A 23656-nucleotide genomic window follows, 5' to 3' on the forward strand; every position below is an offset into this window, starting at 1 on the left:
CCATGATGTTTGTGTGCCTCTGCCCATTGTAAATGGCTCAGAAGAGTAACTTAATAACAATTCACCTAAGAATCACTACTTTGATTACTTTTCCGTTATGCTTACATTTCCAATATGGATGCATAACAGTTAATCTAAATGACTAAATTGCTTTTTTTTTAAACTTTTCATGTAAACCTTTTGGAGCTTAAATCCATCCATTACTACCCCCTCCCTTCCTCCTCTCATACTGTTTCTAACCCTTTTCATCAAAACAATGTTTGGAAAGACAGTTACAACGCAAAGAATGAATGGAATGTTTTAAAATAATTTATTAGGAATTTTAAAAAGTTTTTTTTTCCGAAGAAAAAAAGAAAACAGGAAGAAAAATAACTGAAAGAGGGTTACAGTGTTGACAAGAACATTACCTTTCAGAGTAAACACAGCATCCAAAGGCTGCAACACCGTGGCAACCAGCAGGCTTAGAAAAATATCAAAATCTACAACTTGGTGATAGAAATTGACAGTGCCTCTTTTTCTTAAACTAACCATAACATTAAAACACTTTATTTTGACCTCCCAGTGCAACAATGTAACATTTCTGAACAAAAGGATTGAGTTCTCTTAAAAAAGTATATTGCTTCTTTTGAGTTTCATGGCTACAGTCTGTGTCGCCCAGCAGATATGTAGTGTCTCTGTCGGTGTGGAGGAGGGGTTGAGAAATACATACAATCTCATCATGGAGGAGCCTCAGGACCACCTCTGAGATAGTGTTCATTTAGAAATGAAAAAATCCCTTCCACACACCGAAAGAGACAAGGAAGTTCAGTAACAAACCAAAATAGCAGTAATACGTTCACATTTACCACCAATGTATCCATTCCCTGACAATACATTTCACACATGATGCCAATAAGTGTGACCACATATAGCCATACAATGCACACACACACACAAACGCGCACTCACACACATCAACACAATCTGCAGAAGAATTGAGTCGTAAAATCGTACCATTGTGAAACTGTTTTACGACTGTTTCTGCATCCTTGTCCTTCATTTTCCTTTACAACCATTACATATAAAAAAAAATGATCATTCTAAAACAACAATAAAATAAAACAGTACCAAGTAATGAGGATAGAAACAGCTAGTTTTTCTCATATTAAAGGAGTATCCCAACACCCGCGTCTCCCACGTTAATGTAACATCTCAAGCTTTCTCTCTCCCAGTGCTGATAAAAGGGATTCCTGGGTGAATTCACAGTATAGGAGAAAACCCTTTCACTCTGACAGGGTCAGGCTCACAACCAAGACAAGTAAATATTATGAATCAAACAAATACATCAGTAATAAACCCTCCAATAAAACTATATAACTTCATGTTAGTGTCATGAATGTTGTCCAGTGGAAAGAGAATGATAAAACTGACTTGACAAAAACACAGTTTGTGTCTGACAATACCTGTGATGATGACTGACCTCCCGTCTCTATTATACTATGATATGGAACAGTCTGGATTTCCAGTCTGGGTTTCCAATGAAACTATAAAACCATCTGCTGAAAACAAATACCATCGTACCATTTCCCCTGCCCTCCCAACACTCTTCATTTTTTTTGCAGAGTCCAAAATACAGTTATATTTACAATATTTTACAAAAACAGACATCACACGGTTCAATCTGACTGGAAATAGACTCATGACTATCAATTTTGTTACTTTGATCATTATTAGTATAACAAATGCTTGTTCAAAACCTACCAAGATATACATTTTCAACATTGTAATACGTTTTTTTAAATTTAATTAATTAATCAGACATTTTCTGTTAAAATTCAGTATGAACTAAAAGACAAATATACACTTATTCAATAGAAATTATTGTTCCAGTCCTTCACATATTTCGTACCTGGAGATCACTCTTTTTCCCTCTCCGCCTCTCAATAAAACACCTTCTGACAAAAAAAATCCTGAAAACTAAACAAAGAATCAAGACATGTGAGATTACATTACAATTTTCACAAAACATTTAAGTGAAATAAAACAAAAGAAAAAAGTAGCTAGAATTATCTGTATGTCTTTCTAATACAAGCAGAAACATTTAAAGGTTGTTGTTCCTTTCTGCTAACTACAGTAACATGTTAGACAGGAGGTGATGTTAAGACAGAACACAGGAAGTCTGAAGAAGAGAGATCCTCAGCGGGAGGAGGGGCGGGGACATCAGGGGTCAAGGGTCAGGGTCCAAACTGCAGGGTCACACAGCCAGAGAGGAGTAACCATAGAGAGTCGGATCAGCTCAAAGCAGTTTCAACTCCTTCCATCTCTCAGATCACAGACCTGCGGAGAAATGGAGACAATGTTTATTTTATTTTCATGTTTCTATTAGACAACATATCTATACATTTGTTACAATAAATGTACAGAAAGTTAGAGTGATTCATTTGAATGGAACATGACACTTCTGAGTATGTGATGCTATGGGTGGGTGTAGTAGCAGACTCACTCTCTCAGTGATAGCCGTTAGTGAAAGCCGTAGCAATCAGAGGGCCCTATAGGGAGCAGTGAGACACACAGGAGTGATTAGAGGGCGCGCCCAGTCATTACAACACAACACCAATATCACTCAACAATACAATAATACAACCCTCACTAAATCTGCCAGACAAGTCTGTCAAAATAGACAGTATAGATAGAATCTCATTACACGAGAGCAACATTACTTGTTCATTTGACCTTTAAAAAAAAAAAAAAAATCACACAATGACAGACAGTTGCTCATACAGTCATAACTATGGGGTTTTGTATTGTGTATTTATAAAGTGTATTCTTGACATAGCTCATTCTAATATTTCTACTACTGTACATTGCATTTTAGTTACACTGTTTATACACCGGATAAGTATTTACAGTGCAGTCAGAAAGTATTCAGACCCCTTGACCTTTTCCACATTTTGTTACGTTACAGCCTTATTCTAAAAATTATGAAATTGTTTTTTTTCATCTGTCTATTTCAAACAATATTTTTTTGATTTGACTTGATATTGCACTCAATCTATAAACACATGCCAAGATCAACATCTTAGAAGCACTGCTATGAGGCATAGATATTCTTCCTATGACAAACTGAACAGATAGTTTGCATTACCAAAAATGAATAGGGTCTAAAATACCTACGTGATAAGGGCTGTGTCTTACCCCCAGACTATGGCCAAACCCAGTGCTTGGGGAGGGGCTTGCAGCGCTGAGGTAGCTGCTGACAGCAGACTCCTGATTGGCTGCTGCATACAAGTCTGCCATTGGCCCAGGGCTGCTGGTTCCCAGGAACCCTCCTGAACGAGAGGGGGTGGAGCCTAATATATCAAATACAGATGCAAATAAGTGGACAGTCACAGAAGAAATACTGTACAACAACCAGACAATTTCTCCATTCAGTCATACCCTGGCAGAGATACAGATGACAGAGGTTTTCAGTCTTTCAACCCCTCATACCAGTGGAGGCTCCTCAGAGGAGGAAGGGGAGGACCATCCTCCTCAGTGAATTTCAGAAAAATTGTGAAACATTAAAAAAAATATTCCTTTTTTGATTAAACTGTACTAAATATATTCACATCACCAAATAATGAATTAAAGCACATTGTTTTACAATGTAGGTCTACAGTAGAATCAACAGCCCTCTGTAGGGTAGCACCATGGTGTAGCCGGAAGACAGCTAGCTTCCGTCCTCCTCTTGGTACATTGACTTCAATACAAAATCTCATGGTTCTCACCCACTTCCATAGACTTACACAGTAATTTCCGGAGGACGTCCTCCAACCTATCAGAGCTCTTGCAGCATGAACTGACGTGTAATCCACCCAATCAAATGATCAGAGAATGAATCTAGAACATTTTAGTGGCCCCCTTCGTGACAGCGAAGAGGGGGACAAAAAGTTTTAAAGTTAATTTCCTTCAATTCTGCACATTTTGCCATGGGACGTAGAGAAAATGTTGCCATTTTAAAGCAAGTTTGCTGCAATTCTACACATTTTGCCAGGGGGTGGAGGCAAATGTGTACCGTTTTTAATATGATAACTGATGATCAAAGGGCCCCATGCCGGTCAGTAATCAACCACGCTTACTAAAAGTTTAGATAGCTGGCCTCTAGACTAACTTACCAATCAAAAACATTTTAGTTGACATGATCTAATTGAGTGAAAAAAATTGCACCTTGTGTATTCTATTATTCTAACTCTCAACAGTAAGTTCTAGTTTTTAATTGGTCCGCATGCCACCAGTTGCCCATCCCTGAGCTTGATGTGCGAGACGGTATTGAACGTGTCACTGTCTGTCACCTTGATTACTCAAATTTGTCTCTTGACCTGTGCACCTACATTGTAAATGTTTATTCGTAGGCTATGTTGTAGCAACCTCGTGATGGGTATAGGGAGAATCTGCGTATCATGTAGTGGCCTAAACCTATCACTGTTACATTGAACTGGGTGAATGGAATATGAATGACAGTCATCCAATATGCTGTAATAGAAGAAAAATCGTCGTCCCTCATCTTAAACAGCACCGACATACCTCTAGCTACTGCTGCTGCCGCTGCTGCCATTGGTCCGTATGCCGACAGAGGAATGGCTGACAGGGAAGAGGAGGTACAACAGGTTACACATACAGCTCAGGCTACAAAAACATGCATGACCTCTCTAGACAAGTCAGTCAGAAAATGAGTTTTACCATTATCATCGACATCATGTCAAAACTCTAACATATGGAGCTACATAGCGATGCAGGTACACTACCGTTCAAATGTTTGGGGTCCCTTAGAAATGTCCTTGTTTTGAAAGAAAAGCTCATTTTTGTCCATTAAAATAACATCAAATTGATCAGAAATACAGTGTAGACATTGTTAATGTTGTAAATGACTATTGTAGCTGGAAACGGCAGATTTTTTATGGAATATCTACACAGGTGTACAGAGGCCCATTATCAGCAATCATCACTCCTGTGTTCCAATGGCAAGTTGTGTTAGCTAATCCAAGTTTATCATTTTAAAAGGCTAATTGATCATTAGAAAACCCTTTTGCAATTATGTTAGCACAGCTGAAAACTGTTGTTCTGATTAAAGAAGCAATAAAACTGGCCTTCTTTAGACTAGTTGAGTATCTGGAGCATCAAATCAAATCAAAATCTAATTTTATTAGACACATGCGCCGAATACAACAGGTGTAAACCTTACAGTGAAATGCTTACTTACGAGTCCCTAACCGACAGTGCAGTTTCAAAAATTACAGATAAGAACAAGAGATAAAAGTAACAAGTAATTAAAAAGCAGCAGTAAAAATAACAATATATACAGGGGGTGCCAGTACAGAGTCAATGTGCGGGGGCACCTTATTAGTTGAGGTACTATGTACATGTAGGTAGAGTTAATTAAAGTAACTATGCATAAATGACAACAGAGAGTGGCATTGGTGTGGAGAGGGGAGGGGCAATGCAAATAGTCTGGGTGGCCATTTGACTAGATGTTCAAGAGTCTTATGGCTTGGGGGTAGAAGCTGTTAAGAAGCCTCTTGGACCTAGACTTGGCGCTCCGGTACCACTTGCAGTGTGGTAGCAGAGAGAACAGTCTATGACTAGGGTGGCTGGAGTCTTTGACAATTGTTAGGGCTTTCCTCTGACACAGTCTGGTATAGAGGTCCTGGATGGCAGGAAGCTCGCACTAGCCTCTGTAGTGCCTTGCAGTCGGAGGCCAGCAGTTGCCATACCAGGCAGTGATGCCTCCGATGGCGCATCTGTAGTACTTTTTGAGGATCTGAGGACCCATGCCAAATCTGCATCAGCATTTGTGGGTTTCGATTACAGGCTCAAAATGGCCAGAAACAAAGAACTTTCTTCTGAAACTCGTCAGTTTATTCTTGTTCTGAGAAATTAAGGCAATTCCATGAGAGAAATTGCCAAGAAACTGAAGATCTCGTACAGCGCTGTCATGTTGGCATGAATGATCCGGGAGACAGGCGCAGGAATGCGTAATAGCTTTTTTTATTCAGCCAAAATTACGGCGTGCCGATTAAGGGCACGGGGACGAAGACCAAACAAACACGTACACAAAAACACAGGGTTGAAACCCAATGATTGTCCCATGATTTTCCCGTTATGTCAAGCAAAGAGGCACTGAGTTTGAAGGTAGGCCTTGAAATACATCCACAGGTCCACCTCCAATTGACTCAAATTATGTCAATTAGCCTATCAGAAGCTTCTAAAGCCATGACATCATTTTCTGGAATTTTCCAAGCTGTTTAAAAGCACAGTCAACTTCGTGTATGTAAACTTCTGACCCACTGGAATTGTGATACAGTGAATTCTAAGTTAAATAATCTGTCTGTAAACAATTGTTGTAAAAATGACTTGTGTCATGCACAAAGTAGATGTCCTAACCGACTTGCCAAAACTATCAACAAGAAATGTGTGGAGTGGTTGAAAAACGAGTTTTAATGACTCCAACCTAAGTGTATGTAAACTTCTGACTTCAACTGTATATACAAATACTAATCAGTGGGAATAGGGGACAGGTGTGCGTGATGAAAGTTCTGGAGGGATCCGTGACAGTACTCATTAAATAGTACCCGCAAAACACCAGTCTCAACGTCAATATGGAAGAGGCGACTCCTGGATGCTGGCCTTCTAGGCAGAGTTGTAAAGAAAAAAACATATCTCAGACTGGCCAATAAAAATAAAAGATTAAGATGGGCAAAAGAACACAGACACTGGACAGAGGAACTCTGCCTAGAAGGGCAGCATCGCCTCTTCACTGTTGACCTTGAGACTGGTATTTTGCGGGTACTATTTAATGAAGCTGCCAGTTAAGGACTTGTGAGGCATCTGTTTGTTTCTGGCCATTTTGAGCCTGTAATCGAACCCACAAATGCTGATACTCCAGATACTCAACTAGTCTGAAGAAGGCCAGTTTTAATGCTTCTTTAATCAGAACAACAGTTTTCAGCTGTGCTGACATAATTGCAAAAGGGTTTTGATCAATTAGCCTTTTAAAATGATAAACTTGGATTAGGGGCGGCAGGGTAGCCTAGTGGTTAGAGCGTTGGACTAGTAACCGGAAGGTTGCAAGTTCAAACCTGGGGGCTGACAAGGTCTGTCGTGCTGCCCCTGAACAGGCAGTTAACCCACTGTTCCTAGGCTGTCATTGAAAATAAGAATTTGTTCTTAACTGACTTGCCTAGTTAAATAAATAAAAATTAGCTAACACAACTTGCCATTGGAACAGATGGTTGCTGATAACGTACCTATGTAGATATTCCATTAAAAAATCTGCCGTTTCCAGCTACAACAGTCATTAATTAAATACCTACACTGTATTTCTGATGAATTTGATGTTATTTTATTGACAAAAAAATGTGCTTTTCTTCCAAAAACAAGGACATTTCTAAGTGACCCCAAACTTTTGAACGGTAGTGTATATTAACAAAAACACTGATGAGTGCAAGCCCACGACTCTGTAATGTGTAATTACTGGTGTCACTGTGTAATAACTAGTTTGTAGCACAGTAAAGGGGTGTGTAGCAGACTGACAGCAAGCTGCTTGTAAAGGCCAGAGGAGGGACTGACCTGTGAGCTCAGGGGGGTGGGATGATGTCAGAAGGGGGGTCCTCTCTAAATGGAATTCTAGAACAAAAACATCAGAGTGCTGTTGAAACACACCACCAGTGAGGCAAGGGACACACTTATCCGTACACACACACACAGACACACAGACACACACACACACACACACACACACACACACACACACACAGACACACAGACACACAGACACACAGACACACAGACACACAGACACACACACACAGACACACAGACACAGACACACAGACACACAGACACACACACACACACACACACACACACACACACACACACACACACACACACACACACACCTGCAGGGAACACACAACTAGGGTGACAAAAGGGGAACACAACACTGAGCTGGAGAGATGGAGTAAGAGGAAGAAATGAAAGAAGAGAGGGAATGGGAAGTGGCAGATTGACGTAGCCGAAGAATTCATTCGCCTAACTGGTCATACAAGCCTAATACATGGATTAAGAATATACTGGCCCTCACAAACACACCCACTCTCTCTCTGTCTCTTACTAACACATACAATCACACACAAAGCATGCAAAGCATATGTAATTCCACTCCCTGATATTTACAAGCAGCCAATGACACACACAGAGTGCTTTATGAGCTTCCATGGAGGCATGTGTGTGTATTGGTTAAAGAGTTTGTCTGTATTTTGTGGGAGCTATATACAGTATGACGAGTCTAAACACACACCAACTGCAAATGAATAAACCCTAAGAATTACACAACCATCGTCAAATGATTGGACTCCTCTACTGATCAGTGATGGTCCAGGGAACGGGCAAAATGGCCATGATTGACTCAAGGGAGTATGAATGGGTGGAGGAGTAGCTTCTTACCAGGGAATTGATAGGTATATCCAGGGGTGATGCCAGTGTAACTTCGACTAGCATATGTAGCTGCCTGGAACCCTGGGTAACCTATGGTGAAAGGACAGTCATGGGTCTGTGTTTGAGTGAAACAGTGCTGCCCCCTGCCTGTGAAAGAGGATACTGTCAATGTAACAACAGGTTCATAGAAACAATGCAGTCAATGACATTCTCTAGTCTAGATCAGCCAATAGGATATTTAGTGTAGGTATGCTCAGCCCACAGTTGATCTAACTTAACAACTGTACCCTTGACTATAATTCCCCTTGTCCTGCCAATGTCATTGTGAATATTGCAGTTCTCAGACTGAACAGTAGATGATGGTGGTGTCATATAACCCCAAATGACAAAATGACATGCTGATTTCCTTACCCTGTAAGCAGTCTAAGGATAAGGTATAACAGCAATCCATGCATTGGTGAAAATTGCTAATATCGGTACCATAACTTCAATGGGATTTTTGCCACAAATGCTAAAACATTAGCATTTGGAAACAGTGCCAGGGAAACTAAGCCAAAGCATGGATTGCTGTCATACCTTGTCCATTGACTGCTTACAGGGTAAGGAAACCAATGTGTCATTTGGGATTTCATAAATAGCAATATTACACACATACAAGAACTACTTTACCCTAAGACCATAGATTGCATAAATTCCAGGGTACAACGTTAGACTAATTTGGTAGTACATGTTTTAATAGACTTTTCAGTTGGCAGGCTCAAGTATGGAATTATCTTATTATGGGGAGATGATCCTATAAAGAGTATGACATCTGTCCCCTAGCGGTTGTACTTTCTGTGGTAAATGATCTCCACATGATGTAAAAGATGATATTACGAGAAGATTCTTTACAGTGTTTCAAAATCATTTGACGATATGGAGTAACAAGATATAAGGGGCCACATCATTATCGTTGGCATTACTGTCGTCCGCATCGTCACTATGAGCTTACCCAGCATGCCGATACCCAGCATGAAAGCGTCCATGCCATAGGGCATCACCCGAGAGCGCCCCCTGGCCGAGCCCATGGGTGACATCACTTCCTTGGGCTGAGCCTTCTTACACTCCACCTGTCAGAAACACAAGAGGGGGAAAAAACAGTCAACAACTGTACCTCTCACAATTACATTGTGTATTGAATTACGAAGGATTGATTTACGCCCTTCTTAGCTCACCATTTTGTTATTTATCTCATGGAAGTGGATCTCACACACTTTATCTACCACGTCCTCATTCTCAAACGTGACAAAGCCAAATCCTGGAGTAGACAAAATACAAATCATGTATGTGAGGAGGTTCAACTCGTGAAGCATTGTGCACGACACAATGGATTAAAGCTCTTGTTTCCATTACTGAACATCTCAGACCCAAGTTTGGGTAAATCCCTTCTACTGTCTCTAGGGGGTTAGAGTGTGGGGCTAATGCACTGCTGCTAACCCCCTCCTGTATTAGGTCCTGTAATAACTGCTTAGAATGTTGGCACCCTCCCCCCTCTGGGGTGCTGTTCCTGGCTCATCCCCTCCTCCTTCCCATCCCTCCTGGCTAGGCCAGCGAGCCTCCCCTCCTCCCTCAGCCCAGTAAAGCTGGTGGGCTGTCATAATCGATCAGGCCCAGGGTGGGGAGGAGGAGCTTAAGGAGGCTTTAACCTGATCCCGATTAACGGACTAATTAGCCTAGCCTCGTTCCTCTCCTCATGCTCAGTTCTTCCTGCTCAGCCTATGGGGGGGGGTTGTGTTTTTTTTCCTACTAGCATTGACTTTGCTGATAGTTGCTTTCTGGAGAAAAGTTTAACTTACTCCGATTGTGATACGTGGTTGTCTAACGTAGCTACCTTAAGATGAATGCAATAACTATAAAAGTGTCTGCTAAATGACCAAAAAATTGTTGTTGAGGATACAGAGATTTAGTCTCACCTCTGTGTCTGTTGGTGGTCTTGTCAAACATGAGCATGGCATCGTCAACCTAGACGAAACAAACACAGAGTTGTACACACATCACCTCAAACAACGCACGCTCGCACCATATTGTCTGACCTCATCCCTTCTCAAGTTCTGCAGGGAGGCTCAGCAACAGATGGATAGAAAGGGCAGAATGAGGAGGAGGGGGGTTACAAAGGAGGAGAGGGAAAGATAATAAGAAAAAAAACCTGAAAAAATCTTGAGGGGACATTTGTGGTGCATGGGCACAAGATGGTCGCTAGGAAAGGCTTCATTCATGCCAGAATCAGATACCCTTCACTGTTAGATTTCCTGCCTCTGAACTGCATTGTCGCAATCTCTTTGAAAAAGAAGACATAATCCATCCTTGTTCCCCCTACTTTCGAAAGTTTGCCCTTCCCATGGCAATTGTGCAAGAAGTTCTCCTAAAGAGCTTTATCGGGCAACAAGCACTATTTGTGAAGAGAGAGAGAGAATGTGTGAGAGAGAGAGACAGAGAGAATGGTAAGGGGGTACAATAAGTAAAGTAAAAATGTGGGCAAGTATAGAATTGATGACAAGAAGAGGGACTGGGGAGAGAATACGGGTATAGACCATAGTGAGGTAGAGATGAGTGTGTGTGAGAGAGTGAGAGGAAGAGAGAGTGAGAGAGAAGATACAGTGTCGTGAGATAAAGGTGGAGACTGAAAGTATGGGACAAAATAGGGAGGGAGGAGAACAGAGAGAGACAAAGAATGGGAGCAAGAGAACAAAGAGGTGTGGAGGCTTTGTCTGTTGGCAGAGCCAGCCATAACTCCGCCTCTCCTTGTGCCCTTTCTCTCTCCCTCTCTGTCCCCCCTTCAAAGTGAAGAGACCCAGGTATAACCTTTAAAAGAAAATAGACTAACACCTTTCAATACAAAATCAAATTTAAAAAAGCATGAAATATCACACACCTATTATAATTCAAATAAACTCCAAAATTCAAATAAACTCCTAAATGAATCTGAGTTTTCCACATAAAATGTGTTTCGGTTTGTAATAAAGCCATTGACAGGTGTACATGGTTCCACTTAACTTTTTGCCAGAACCATTGACAGGCCTATACGGTTCCACCCAGAACTGGTACATTGTGTTAGTGTCAGTGAGTGTGTGTGTGTGTTCGTGATTGGGGATATCATTGGGCAGCTTGCACGCAGAAAGGTCAAGGGTGAGGGAGGAGTGCCTCCAGCCAGTGTGAAAGAAGACCTGTTGGTCTTAGCCCTCTCAAATCACTGACTCCTTCCACTCTGACATTTCCCTATCACCCCTCCTGTCTCCCTAACCAGGACTGCCTCTTTCTAGGCCAAGCCCCATGACACAGCAATGAAACACCACAGACAACGTCACTCCACGGTTTACACCACCAAACTGTACTGAATTAGAAGCTGAATTATATGCTGAAATCTAAAACTCGCAAAAAGGCAGAACTGACACTTAAGATATGTTATTCACATGTGCTATAGAGTCATCAACAGAGATGAACCACAAGCACCCAGTGCAATTAAAAGTTAAAACAGTAATAATGTCCTCATTTAACAAAATCAATAACTGTCCTTGAAATCTAGATATTTCAAACACGGGACCTTTTAATGGCGCACTGGACAATATTTCCCTCTTCCACCGTTCATCCTCCCTGTCATTCTCTCCCCAACTCTCTCTCCACCCCCTTGTCCAGAGCAGGACAGAATACAAAAGGTCCAGTGAGGCAGTATAATCAGGAACTTCCATGGATGGCTGGAGCCTACATTTCTCAATCCATCCATCTCTCTCATTCCATTCAAGCTGTTTTATGATTGGGAGTGAAGCATTTCATGTGTCACATACAGTATTGTATATGATAGATACAGGAAGTACCATTTCAACTATCAAGACTTCGAATGTAATATTACATAATCAAACTCTGCCCTGACTGACTAGACTAGACTGACTAGTGGCTGACTAAACTACATAAATGAGCTTTGCCTCAGCCTATTACTGGGGTTGAAAGCTAATCTAGTTAGCATCCAGGCTCATTGGTTTATCTGATTTCCTATTGAATTGCACCGTACCTACTTCTGTAGGTTACCTGCGGCCACTATTTTAGGTTTTGCCTGTTTAAAATAGGTACAGTGTCAACAAAAAGTAAGAATATTTTGAAGATTCAACATAGGAGTAAAAGTGCTCCTCCTTGTAAATACTAAACTCCTGTACAAACAAACAAAATATTTGCCTAGCTTTGTTCAAATACCTAATAGTCCCACTAAATCCCTGCACCCCATCTCCTTGGCCTAGTTCCCCTCCCTCTCTCTCTCTCTCTCTCTCTCTCTCTCTCTCTCTCTCTCTCTCTCTCTCTCTCTCTATCACTCACCCTTAATTTATTCTCTCCAGTCTACATTTCAAGACCCTTGGAATCTATGGTGGGAAGAGTAAAAACAGTACACTACGGATATTCAAATAATTATCTATGAACTGATGACAGACTGGAAGTGAAAAGTATGTTGGTTTGGGTCTGTTTTGACCGTTGGTCAACGAGTGTTATTGTTACACAACTCCTGGGTTGACACACCCCCCACCCTCAACACAAAACCCCTTGCCCGCTGAATTACTTGGGGACAATGGGCAAGCCGGGTCACCACGGTAATGGGCCAGGAGGGGGTTGGGGTAGAAGCAGCTGTTACATCAGATTAATTCAGATTCTGATAATCCCTCCCCACCATTGCCACACACACTCACTCCAAAACTTTTTTCTCCCTATTTTCCCTAACTTAGCCTAGTGCTCCATACCTCCCTAAGCCTGTCCACTCTGGTTCTACTCTCTCTATCCCTCTTCTCCTCCACCCCTCCCACAAGTAACTCTCCTTCCTTCCAAAGCAACTCTTCTATTCCACTTAATTTGTACACTTTCCTCAGCAATCAGTTTCATCTAAACAACAAAGATGTGAGACGTGTTGAGGAAAACACTGCCATGGAGAAGGATACAACATCACACTCATCTCCACTCCCTCCTCCCCTCAACAACAGTCTAAGAAACAGATCCACCAGCCCTCCAGTGTCCGGTCTGGAGCTCTGTTGGTCGGCTACTGTGTAGCAACCTAGCCGTGCCAAAAGCCGGACAGGAAAGCCATTGTAAATTACGATCGGCATAAATCCCCGAGGTGAATTATTTAAAAGTTGGCTACAAATCAATATATTTAATGAAATAGTGATCCAGTCCGACTACTACATTTGTCGTCACACAGGACCACTTGCTGACACAGACCAATCACGGGTCGGCAGGCTACGAGAAGGCTGCCGGTTCACTCTCTCAGGCAGGATGAAAATGACTACATCGACCATGATCCTTTGCTAGCTACGGCCACTTTCACAATGACATGTAAAGATTTTTTGGTGCCATTCAGCAATAAGGCGCCCTTCAAATTCAAATACTTCCGGCTTCATGCGCCATCAGGAGTTTTCCATAGGAATACGTGAATGACGTCAGCACTATTACTATCTACTGGTTTTAATGGCTATGAGATTCAGAGACGTTTACTAGGACAGGGGTTCCCAAACTTTTTCACTCAGGCCCCCCTTCCAGCATTGGGAACATCCCACACCACCCCTGCACGTGCACCCGCCACACCTATTTCTATAGGCACTATTCATAACAGAAACTGTTGTCGGCAGAGAGAACATTTTGCAGGTTTAAAGCTTTTTTCCTGCAATTCTACACATTTTTGTCATGGGTGCAGAGATATTGTGCAGTTTTAAAGTACATTTTCTTGCAATTCTATACATTTTGCCATGTCTAATGTGTATTCATGTGATATTTAAGTGACTCAAACATTACAACTAAATCTTTAGGCTAAAAAAACCTAGCTAAAAAACATGAGCTGACATGGGCTAGTTGATCTGGACTTTTCTGACAAGTTATAAATAGCTCTTTAAGGTATAGATGAGGAAAACTGATGATGCACTAACCAATTTTGAAATTGCACCTTGTGCATTCTACTATTACAACTTTCAAGAGTAAGTTGAAAGATGGACCCCCGCACCACCCCTGTCGACCCTAGGGGTGTGTGCCCCACAGTTTGGGAACCACTGTACTAGGGCTGGGAATTGCCAGGGACATCACGCTATAAAATTGTCACAGTACTCAGGTGCAGATACAATATGTATCGCAATTCTACAGGGCATTTGGAAACTATTCAGACCACTTCACTTTTTCCATATTGTGTTATGTTACAGCCTTATTCTAAACATGGAATAAATATTTATTTACTCATTAATCTATACACAATACCCCATAATGACAACGACAAAACAGATTTTATGAATTTGTATTAAAAATAAAAAAACAGAAATACCTTATTTACATAAATATTCAGACCCTTTGCTATGAGACTCGAATTTGAGCTCAGGTGCATCCTGTTTCCATTGATCATCCTTGAGATGTTTCTACAAATTGATTGGAGTCCACCTGTGGTAAATTCAATTCATTGGACATGATTTGGAAAGGCACACACCTGTCTATATAAGGTCCTACAGTTGACAGTGCAAGTCAGAGCAAAAACCAAGCCATGAGGTCGAAGGAATTGTCCGTAGAGCTCCGAGACAGGATTGTGTCAAGGCACAGATCTGGGGAAGGGTACCCAAACATTTCTGCAGCATTGAAGGTCCCCAAGAACACAGTGGCCTCCATCATTCTTAAATGGAAGAAGTTTTGAACCATCAAGACTCTTCCTAGAGTTGGCCGCCTGCCCAAACTGAGCAATCTGGGGACAAGGGCCTTGGTCAGGGAGGTGACGAAGAACCTGATGGTCACTCTGACAGAACTCCAGAGTTCCTCGGTGGCAATGGGAGAACCTTCCAGAAGGACAACCATCTCTGCAGCACTCTACCAATCAGGACTTTATGGTAGAGTGCCCAGAAGGAAGCCAATCCTCAGTAATAGGCTCATGAAAGCCCGCTTGGAGTTTGCCAAAAGGCACCTAAAGGACTCTGACCATGAGAAACAAGATTCTCTGATCTGATGAAACCAAGATTGAACTCTTTGGACTGAATACCAACTTGAACCTGATCGGACATCTCTGGAAAGACCTGAAAATAGCTGTGCAGCGACGCTCCGAATCCAACCTGACAGAGCTTGAGAGGATCTGCAGAGAAGAATGGGAGAAACTCCCCTAATACCGGTGTGCCAAGCTTGTAGCATCATACCCAAGAAGACTCAAATCTGTAATCGTTGCTAAACGTGCTTCAACAAAGTACTGAGTAAAGGGTCTGAATACTTATGTAAATGTAATATTTCATTTCTTTTTGGTTTTATTTTTTAAAAAAAAGTTTTTTGCTTTGTCATTTTGGGGTATTGTGTGTAGATTGATGAGGAGGTAAAAAAAAAAAAAAAATTAATCAATTTTAGAATAAAACTGTAACGTAACAAAATGTGGAAAAAATCAAGGGATCTGAATACTTTCTGAATGCACTGTATATGTATCACAGCTTATAACGCTAAAAAATAATTACATGTTGGCACACCATTTAAAAAGAAGCTTGAGGCCAAGCTATAGGAGGAGAAATACCGAAGTGTTGGTGCCGGTACAACCGACTAGCGCTAGCTAACGTTAACTACCTAGCTAGCTAAATAAAACATTTTAAAAAGTCACATTCAATAGCAATACTAGCTCACATGCTGCTTACCTTTCCGAACTGGTCGAAATACGCCTTAACATCCTCGATGGTCGTGTTCACGGACAGACCTCCAACAAAAATCTTCTTGGTCCGAGTCACTAGCTGCAAGGAGAAATGGGTCAGTTTATTAATGGATGGAGAATGAATTCATGAATGAGTAACTGTGATAAAACCAAATGTTAAGATCAACCATTAATGGTGGCTGTCGTTGGGTAGCCTGGTATTGTCCATCATATATTTGTGTTATCATCTCTCATGTGTTTCGTCTAAATTCTAAAATAATTCAGGTGTCATTGGAAAAACCACCAGCAGGCATGTTTCCAATCTCCCCTAAAGCTCCTAAAAGATCGCTTTGCATGACAAATAAAGGAATCAGATGAAATAGCTCTGCCCATGTATAACCACAAAATGGTCATAGACTTTATGTTGATCTTTATGCCATCCCGACCAACAGTACAGTACATTATTAACATACTATTGCACTGCTTATGTAGAAAATGACTTCTGCTACCACAATCAGCATTAATGCCGGTGAACTTGCCGTATACACTTTAGGCTCTTGAGAATATACCATGTACATTATTGTGCTGTATAAGGTGTTAACAAAAGCCACTTGATCACATAAGAGTGTACGGAGCACAGTGATGTCACAGGAGCAGTCATGTTCATCTCATTACAAGGCATTAGCCCAGATAGAATGTGAAGAGCTAAACACAGCAAGCACAGGCTAACCTGCTCGCTCCCAGCAATGTCATTCACACTGGACTGATTAAGCCCTGACAAATAATGACTAGACTGGCTCACTCACCTTGGGCTGGGCTCTACGCGGGAACGCAACTTTCGGATCAATCTAGAGGAGGGAGTTAAGAGGAGAAAGGCCTGTTTACACACACAGCTCAATACAGATCAACTAGCCCATGCAATCAGGTGGATCTGTGTGAACCAAGTCCATGGTTATGGTCTCTTTGATGCTGCTCCTTGCCTCATCCTGTAAGGGTTCCTTAGCATGGGTGTTTGGGTTATAAAGCTACACCAGTACATAGGTCATTATGAGACCTAGAGGAATAAGACAAGTAGAGGATAGATAGAGGGGTAATTGTTTCCAAAAGGTGGGGCATAGAAGGTGAAACAAATGTTGAGTATAAAATGTGCTTTCTCTTTGAAGAAATGTTCTCTTTTCAGCATTGTTGGAAAAGGACCCACGAGTAACCATTTCCCTGTTAGTCTACACCTGTTGTTTACGAAGCATGTGACAAATAAAATGTTTTGAATTGAAAGAATCTGCTGGTAGATTTGGAACTAAGTAATTCTCATTTTAACTTCATTCTAACAATAACCAAATTGGCCTACACCGTGCACTGGCCAGAGCTGGTCTCAGATGTACTGAACACTGATCCAACCTCAGAAGTGCTGGTCTATTGGTGTGCTTGTGCAGGTAGAATGTGTGGGAATGTTGGAGTGACAGAGGCACAGAGGTGCCTCTCCTCTCTGGCCCGCCTGCCTTCCAAAGCCCTCTCCTCCTCTCGTCACCAACATGTGACATGTGATCTCCTGGAATCTCACACAGGCACTACAATCACAAACACATCTCACCTCCGCAAAAAAAGGACAGAGAAAGAGACAGACACAGTGAGCTAAAGAAAGGGAGAAACAGCACAGAACAAGAGGAAGACAAGGAGGGAGAATGGACGGATGCAAACAGAGGAGAGAGTCATCAACCTCACACACTGACAGCACATCAGCCTCATTTTGTTTGTGTTTGTTTGTTTTTGCCTCCCTCTCCCACTAAGACAATATGATGATCTTGTGCGCTATTTAAAAATCAACCGTGTTTTCATCCCACAGTTCTTCCACTGGGTTGACCTCTGCTCTAAAAGCATCAGTATACGTGAGAGCTAAGCTATCACTTACAGTGCAGAGACTGACATATTGGTCATTTTATGATGATGATGATGATAATAATACTAAATAAATATAATAACAATGCAACTACATAAACTGTCAGGTCAATTGTAGATTCACCAGGATATGTGTAACACAAAAGCCAAACCCATTTGAATTCATACATTTACAATATAGTAATTTACTCAGATTGGATAAAGAGTAACTACACCATGCCAAAAAGATGCAACTATAGAGACTATAGTACAGCAATTGGAGACCTCTAGCTATAGTATTAGTCTATACTGATCTAACAGAACTAAAGAATGACTAGACTACTCCACGCTGTACTGTTGTTATGCTACGAGACAGTAAGACAGTACAGTGCTAAGAGCACTATATTAGTCCGTAACCATGACGGGGACGAGCAGAACTACAGTAAACAGCTAGAGCCTCTATGGTAAACCACGTGTGTTTACCAGAGTAAAGTACAGTGTTTAGTCTACATGTGTAGTGTTCTATAGAGCAGTGTGAGAAGGCTAGGCTAGACTGGACGAAGTATCGGATGCAGAGTCTACTGTTTAGTTCTATGGTCTCTAGACTACTCTGATAGTCACCTCCGGTCACCAACCCTCCTGATGTCCAACACTCCTGTGCACATTCAAAAACAAACAAACAGACAAAATCAACATAGAGCAACCAACACACATCCATGGGGGAAATATGGACATTAGACAGGTGAGGGAACTTTTTAATAAAATTATTTTTTTTAAACAAAATTAATGTCCCGAATAAACAATTGATTTTTAGAAAAAATGAAATGCCCCCTTTCTTCTATATTTATGACAAAATAACAGGCATAATCATGCAAATTGAATAAAAAATCTAATGATCACATATTTATTAGATGGTAACAGTTCCAGGATGCTAAACGTGGCAGAGGTGTTGGTGTTGGAGAGACAGGCCAGGCCGTAACCCAGGCTCACCCCCAATGTCCACAGAGCTGAGTCTAAGAACAAGGCAAGGGGGTTTATCAAATCAGAACAATCCCTTTGATCAATTACTGTCCAACCATAGGCAACAGTTGGTGAGGTGCACGACCCATCCTTAGTTAGCAACACACACAAACTCAGGGGTCAAACACACTGTCAAGTAAAATATCTGTGACTCAGAAGTACAACCCAAGCATTTTTCCTTCAATCCTATTAGCTGCTTTGTAGATCCATACTAATCACAGATGGGGTGATCCCTCCTGCCACCTTCCCTCCCTTCCTCCTCCTCATCTTCTTCTTCCTTCTGGGTCAGCTTGTAAGTCTCTTCACATTAGGGTGAACTGAAACATCGTATTCTATAATCAATAGAATTATTGATTTTAGGATGTCTCAAACTGCTTTGATCTAACCTGGACGATTTTGAGGACAGGTGAATATGTTCCTTGTCTTAGGACTGAGCACCTGCCTTGTGGGTGCATAGCAGGTGTGGGACTGCACCAATGTCCATATTCAGGAATGAGTCCGACAGACACAGTTCTCCATGTTTAGACAGAATATGTTCTACAAGCTGCAGGGGTCTTGAACACTCTGTAACTTGAAGCACTTGAAGTTTAACTACTGTTTTTATCATCAATATACTGTATATCTGCCTATTGAAGTATCCTTGTGCTAAAGCTATGCTGGAGAAATGTAGGATGATATAATATCTTGTAAAACTAATTTTCCCACAAACACTATTCTAAACCTTTAACATCCAATGTCACTCAGATAGGGCCATCTCTATCAAAATCCCATAGCAGCCAACCAGTCTATCCCCCTCCGTCAACTTGTGTCAACTAGGACCCAATAACATTTAGTTGTAGACACCATGGGGAGCTAGTATAATGTTACAACAACATAATATAATAATTCTGCATAGATGGGTAGATGGGCTACTCAAGTCACTAGCAGACAGTGTGCTAGCAGCTACAAATAAAAGTCCATTAATTCCTCTCCAACTCTGAGAATAGTTGCCCTCTACTCTCCCGTCTGAGTAAACCTCTCTCCATTCTTGTCCTGGAGCAGTTCAGTCTGTCAGAGCATGGCACATTCTTTCTGTTGCCACTGGAGAACTCTCTAACAGGATAACCTGCCTGTGGCTGAGAGAGAGGAGAGGGGGCAGGGTATTCTCTCTAAACTAAAGCCTACTCTACTCACCATCCCACCCCTGCCGCTGGTCACTGAGCCTTCTCCTTGCCAGAAACACACACTCTAAAGATGCCACAGAGCACCATCCATGCAGAGCACAGTCCCACCCTGTTACCAACCACACTCAGCCAAGATCCCTCCAGCTGACATCACATTGATCTAACCTATTATTGCTCTAGGGTTTTGCTATGAGCTTAAACTGTTGGCTAGTTTGGTATTGAAGAAATTATCATTTTCAAATATGTTGGTTTTGTGTCCATTTTCTTTGGAGGGAAGTATCATGGAGACAAAAAAGCCATGGCGACTAACCATTAAAACCCTCATTCTAAGTTATCATCATGCCAAATCAGACTGCTGCAGTAACTTTTGATTTGGTCAGACTTTGGTATATTGTTTATCCACAAACCACTTTCCATACTTCTGTACAGAATGCTTGTGCAAAACTACTGTACCACTTTGAAACTGTCCCGTTCCCATCCCATGAAGTGCTCCACCCTAAGTATGACCCCTTTTAATCCTTCATTCCTTCCTGAGTGGTGTCCTCTTAAGTGTCTACAAATCTTCCTTGTGTGTATCTGTAGATATGTTGAGATGGTGTCCCGCTCCAAACACAAAATGGGAGAAAGAGCCTCAACACACTTCAATACACTGATCTACCCCCAGCCATCACTGATCTGCCCACAGCCGCCACCACTCCCACCCTGTAAAGGGGAACTCAGCCGTCCCTATGGCGACCAACGGGCAGCATTGTTCCCAGACCAGCCCACATTCATTACTGACAAAGACACACACACACACAACAGAGTTTTCAAACACAAGTTACACACATTCCCTCACGCACATGTACACATAGAAACAGGTCATGTCTGAAACAATGGGGCAATCTTTGATTTGGCTAATGAAGTTCTGAAATGTCTTTTAGTTTTCCCACAAGTGATCATAATGCCATTCCATATGGTAGTGGTTGTTCTGACACTTCCTATGGAATAGCACCTATATGATGTTAGGAAAATCACTATCTTGCCCCAACTACATCAACATCTGTAGCTTACTGGTTTCAGGGTGCAGAGGCACACATTAATTAATAGATTTGTTCACATAAGACATATTTGCAAAGTGAAACACAAAACAGCATGCGGAATGTTTGATGATGAGTTTGCTATGAAGCAGAGACTGTGCTATTGAGCACAACCCTGTCTGGGTCCCCCAGTTACCATGGAAATTGACACTGAGTAACACTTTCTTGACTGTTTCACTGTGGGAGGGTGAGGGGAGAGAGCACATTCTGTAGCCCAGTCTATTCCTGAGCTTTCCTCCATGGTTCAACGTGTACATTTTAGATCCCATTATACTTCACGTGTGAAGAACACTTGTAAATCACAATGGGAACAGCATTCCAACGTATTTTACTAGTAGCCTCGTTTATTAGTCCAATTTAAATTAAAGTTAGTAATGGCAACTTCTTTAATAGTGCCAAATAAAGGCAATAATGTAGGCTTATCTATATTTACTTCATTTTTTATTTATATTCAACTTATTTCCTAGAGATGATGCAAGAACTTTAAAAAAGTAGAACAAGTAGTGTATGTCTGAAAGATTATTCAAAGTGACCAAACTGCTACAGCCATTTGCAATAATGTTTCAGTTAGTTCTTGAGAGTGGAAACATGTCTTGTAGTATTGGGTGAAATGGAAGTGATAAGACTTTAAGAGTATGCTCGTCTACATGAACACTGTTAGTGGTTTAATAACTCACTGTTTTTGAATCCAACTCATGCCTGGTTACTGCCGAAACTGAATCCACACCGGCCTGGTCAACAAAAGTGACAAATCCAAAACCCCTTCAAAGAAATATCAAAATATGCAATCATTAAACACAAAGAATCGACACAGATAATAATCTGAATATAAATGAACTAGACCTATATCATTACTAGCAGTTGAACTGTTGTGTTGTGACCGAGCGGGCTTTTCTGATAGGGCGCTGCACCGCGGACGCCTCCCTCACCTCGAGCGCTTAGTAACTGGATCCCGCATCACCATGCACTCTTTCACCTCGCCATACTTGCAAAAGTACTCTTTCAATCCCTCTGAAATAAAGAATAGTAAGAAATTTTGCGCCAACAAAAATGTATGTCCGTAGCATAAGCCTACAGCAGGTGGTGTGTGACATATAGCCTACTACGGCAGAATTGTAGCCACCATTGTTAAACTTTCTGATGGTCGCAGTCTGTGATTGTCTTCAGACATCAACAATGCTACTGTCCAGTGTCCAGAAATGAGAACGTAAAATAAGGGATGTTTAAAGTTGACAATGACAGCCTATACAGAACATGCTCCCTTAAAATTACATCAACCTACTTACCGCATAAAGAGTCAATTATGATCCAATGATAGAATCTGGACAAAAGTCATCCCCCAAGAGATGCTAGAAAAGCTCTCTTACTATGTTATAAGTGTTCAATTATTGTCTTGAACAGTCTTGAAGAATTATTGTTCAAGACTTATTGGAATTATTGTCTTGAATTATTGTCTTGAACCTGTTGCCAAGGTTTATCGATCAGAACTTTTGTAAACTCCTTTTCCAAAATGCCACACATTTTTTCACGGATTTATAGCCTAAGGCCAATTGTAGTTTTTTCTAATTACTTAAGGATTGGTTTATTTTCAACTTGGCATTCTTTATTGTATCCCCCTGTAGGCTTCTGATCTGTGTTGAATGAGCGCTTTGATTTCAGCATTGGACCACAGATTTGATTTATATAGACGGCAAGTGAGAGTAGTAGCCTACAAGTAGCACAACTCATTCATCACTTTTAGAAATCTTGAATCAAAACAATGATTTTTACAGATTCTTATTTCCAACTCTCACTTTGTATTTTAAACAGCTTCATGACCGAGAATTGTATAAGATAATAAACGGCGTAAAGTTTGATAAAGTTTTGAGGCGATAATAAGCTTACCTTGTGTCGTCTGCCAGCTGAGACCGCCTATGAACATTTTGCTAAAAAAAAAGAACACATGCAAGTGTAAATGTAACATGTAAGCTTTGATGTTAGGTAACGAGGACAGTTAAATTATTTAGAAATGTCGACCCGTTATATAAGTTATTATAAATTAGAACACCGTTATTAAAACCAAAATATATTTTCTCTGTCCACAAAAATACTATGAATGAGCGGTCTCTCAGAAGATGAGCACTGCTACCAACAACACAAAAAGTGCGAGCATGCTCTCCTTCATCTCAATACTCCAATAGGAAGTTTCTTTCAACTCATGGGCTTGTCTTGAAGGTGTATCCGATCTCAGGACTAGGTAGAGCCGACGGGGAAGGTAAGTTTACCATGGATCGTGAGGGGAGTCCGTGGATGACAGGCTGCTCTGGCTCCTTTCCATCTCCATTCCGTGCCCGTGTGTTCAGACTGTACCGTATGGAAAAACAGGCAGAGTGGAGTGATGGGGCGGGGGTTTGGCCAAGGGTTTTAAGGGGGGAACGGGC

At 41.3% G+C, this 23656-nt stretch overlaps 1 protein-coding gene across 21 annotated transcripts; it reads right to left on the bottom strand.

Annotated features, from left to right (window-relative positions):
- Positions 1 to 296: 296 nt before the first annotated feature.
- LOC110525548 (RNA-binding protein Musashi homolog 1) lies at positions 297 to 23656 on the bottom strand. Of its 21 annotated transcripts, none has more exons than XM_021605745.3 (15): positions 23501 to 23656; positions 23121 to 23161; positions 22166 to 22247; positions 21914 to 21998; positions 16906 to 16947; positions 16107 to 16199; positions 10407 to 10455; positions 9669 to 9751; positions 9446 to 9563; positions 8464 to 8601; positions 7585 to 7641; positions 4543 to 4599; positions 3154 to 3329; positions 2483 to 2528; positions 297 to 2316 (listed from the first exon to the last, which is right to left on the bottom strand). In XM_021605745.3, the coding sequence occupies exons 1-14, from the start codon at positions 23557 to 23559 to the stop codon at positions 2487 to 2489; spliced, it is 1122 nt and encodes a 373-aa protein (XP_021461420.1). In that variant the 5' UTR covers positions 23560 to 23656; the 3' UTR covers positions 297 to 2316; positions 2483 to 2486. The 21 variants fall into 21 exon arrangements, with proteins under 21 accessions (XP_021461420.1, XP_090093421.1, XP_021461428.1 ...); XM_090237295.1 differs by having other exon boundaries at positions 3175 to 3308; positions 23501 to 23626; XM_021605753.3 differs by having other exon boundaries at positions 3175 to 3308; positions 8464 to 8544; positions 23501 to 23625.

Source organism: Oncorhynchus mykiss, chromosome 6, assembly GCF_057628025.1.
Source record: "Oncorhynchus mykiss isolate SJ-2025 chromosome 6, ASM5762802v1, whole genome shotgun sequence".
Classification (NCBI taxonomy): Eukaryota; Metazoa; Chordata; class Actinopteri; order Salmoniformes; family Salmonidae; genus Oncorhynchus; species Oncorhynchus mykiss.

Excerpts from the sequence above, each read along its gene's own strand:
- LOC110525548 (XM_021605745.3), bottom strand. The coding sequence starts at position 23,559 with ATGGAGATGGAAAGGAGCCAGAGCAGCCTGTCATCCACGGACTCCCCT. Across the intron at positions 4,600-7,584 it reads CCACCCCCCTGAGCTCACAG|CCATTCCTCTGTCGGCATAC; the intron begins GTCAGTCCCTCC and ends CTTCCCTGTCAG. Across the intron at positions 3,330-4,542 it reads GGCAGCAGCAGTAGCTAGAG|GCTCCACCCCCTCTCGTTCA; the intron begins GTATGTCGGTGC and ends TTGATATATTAG.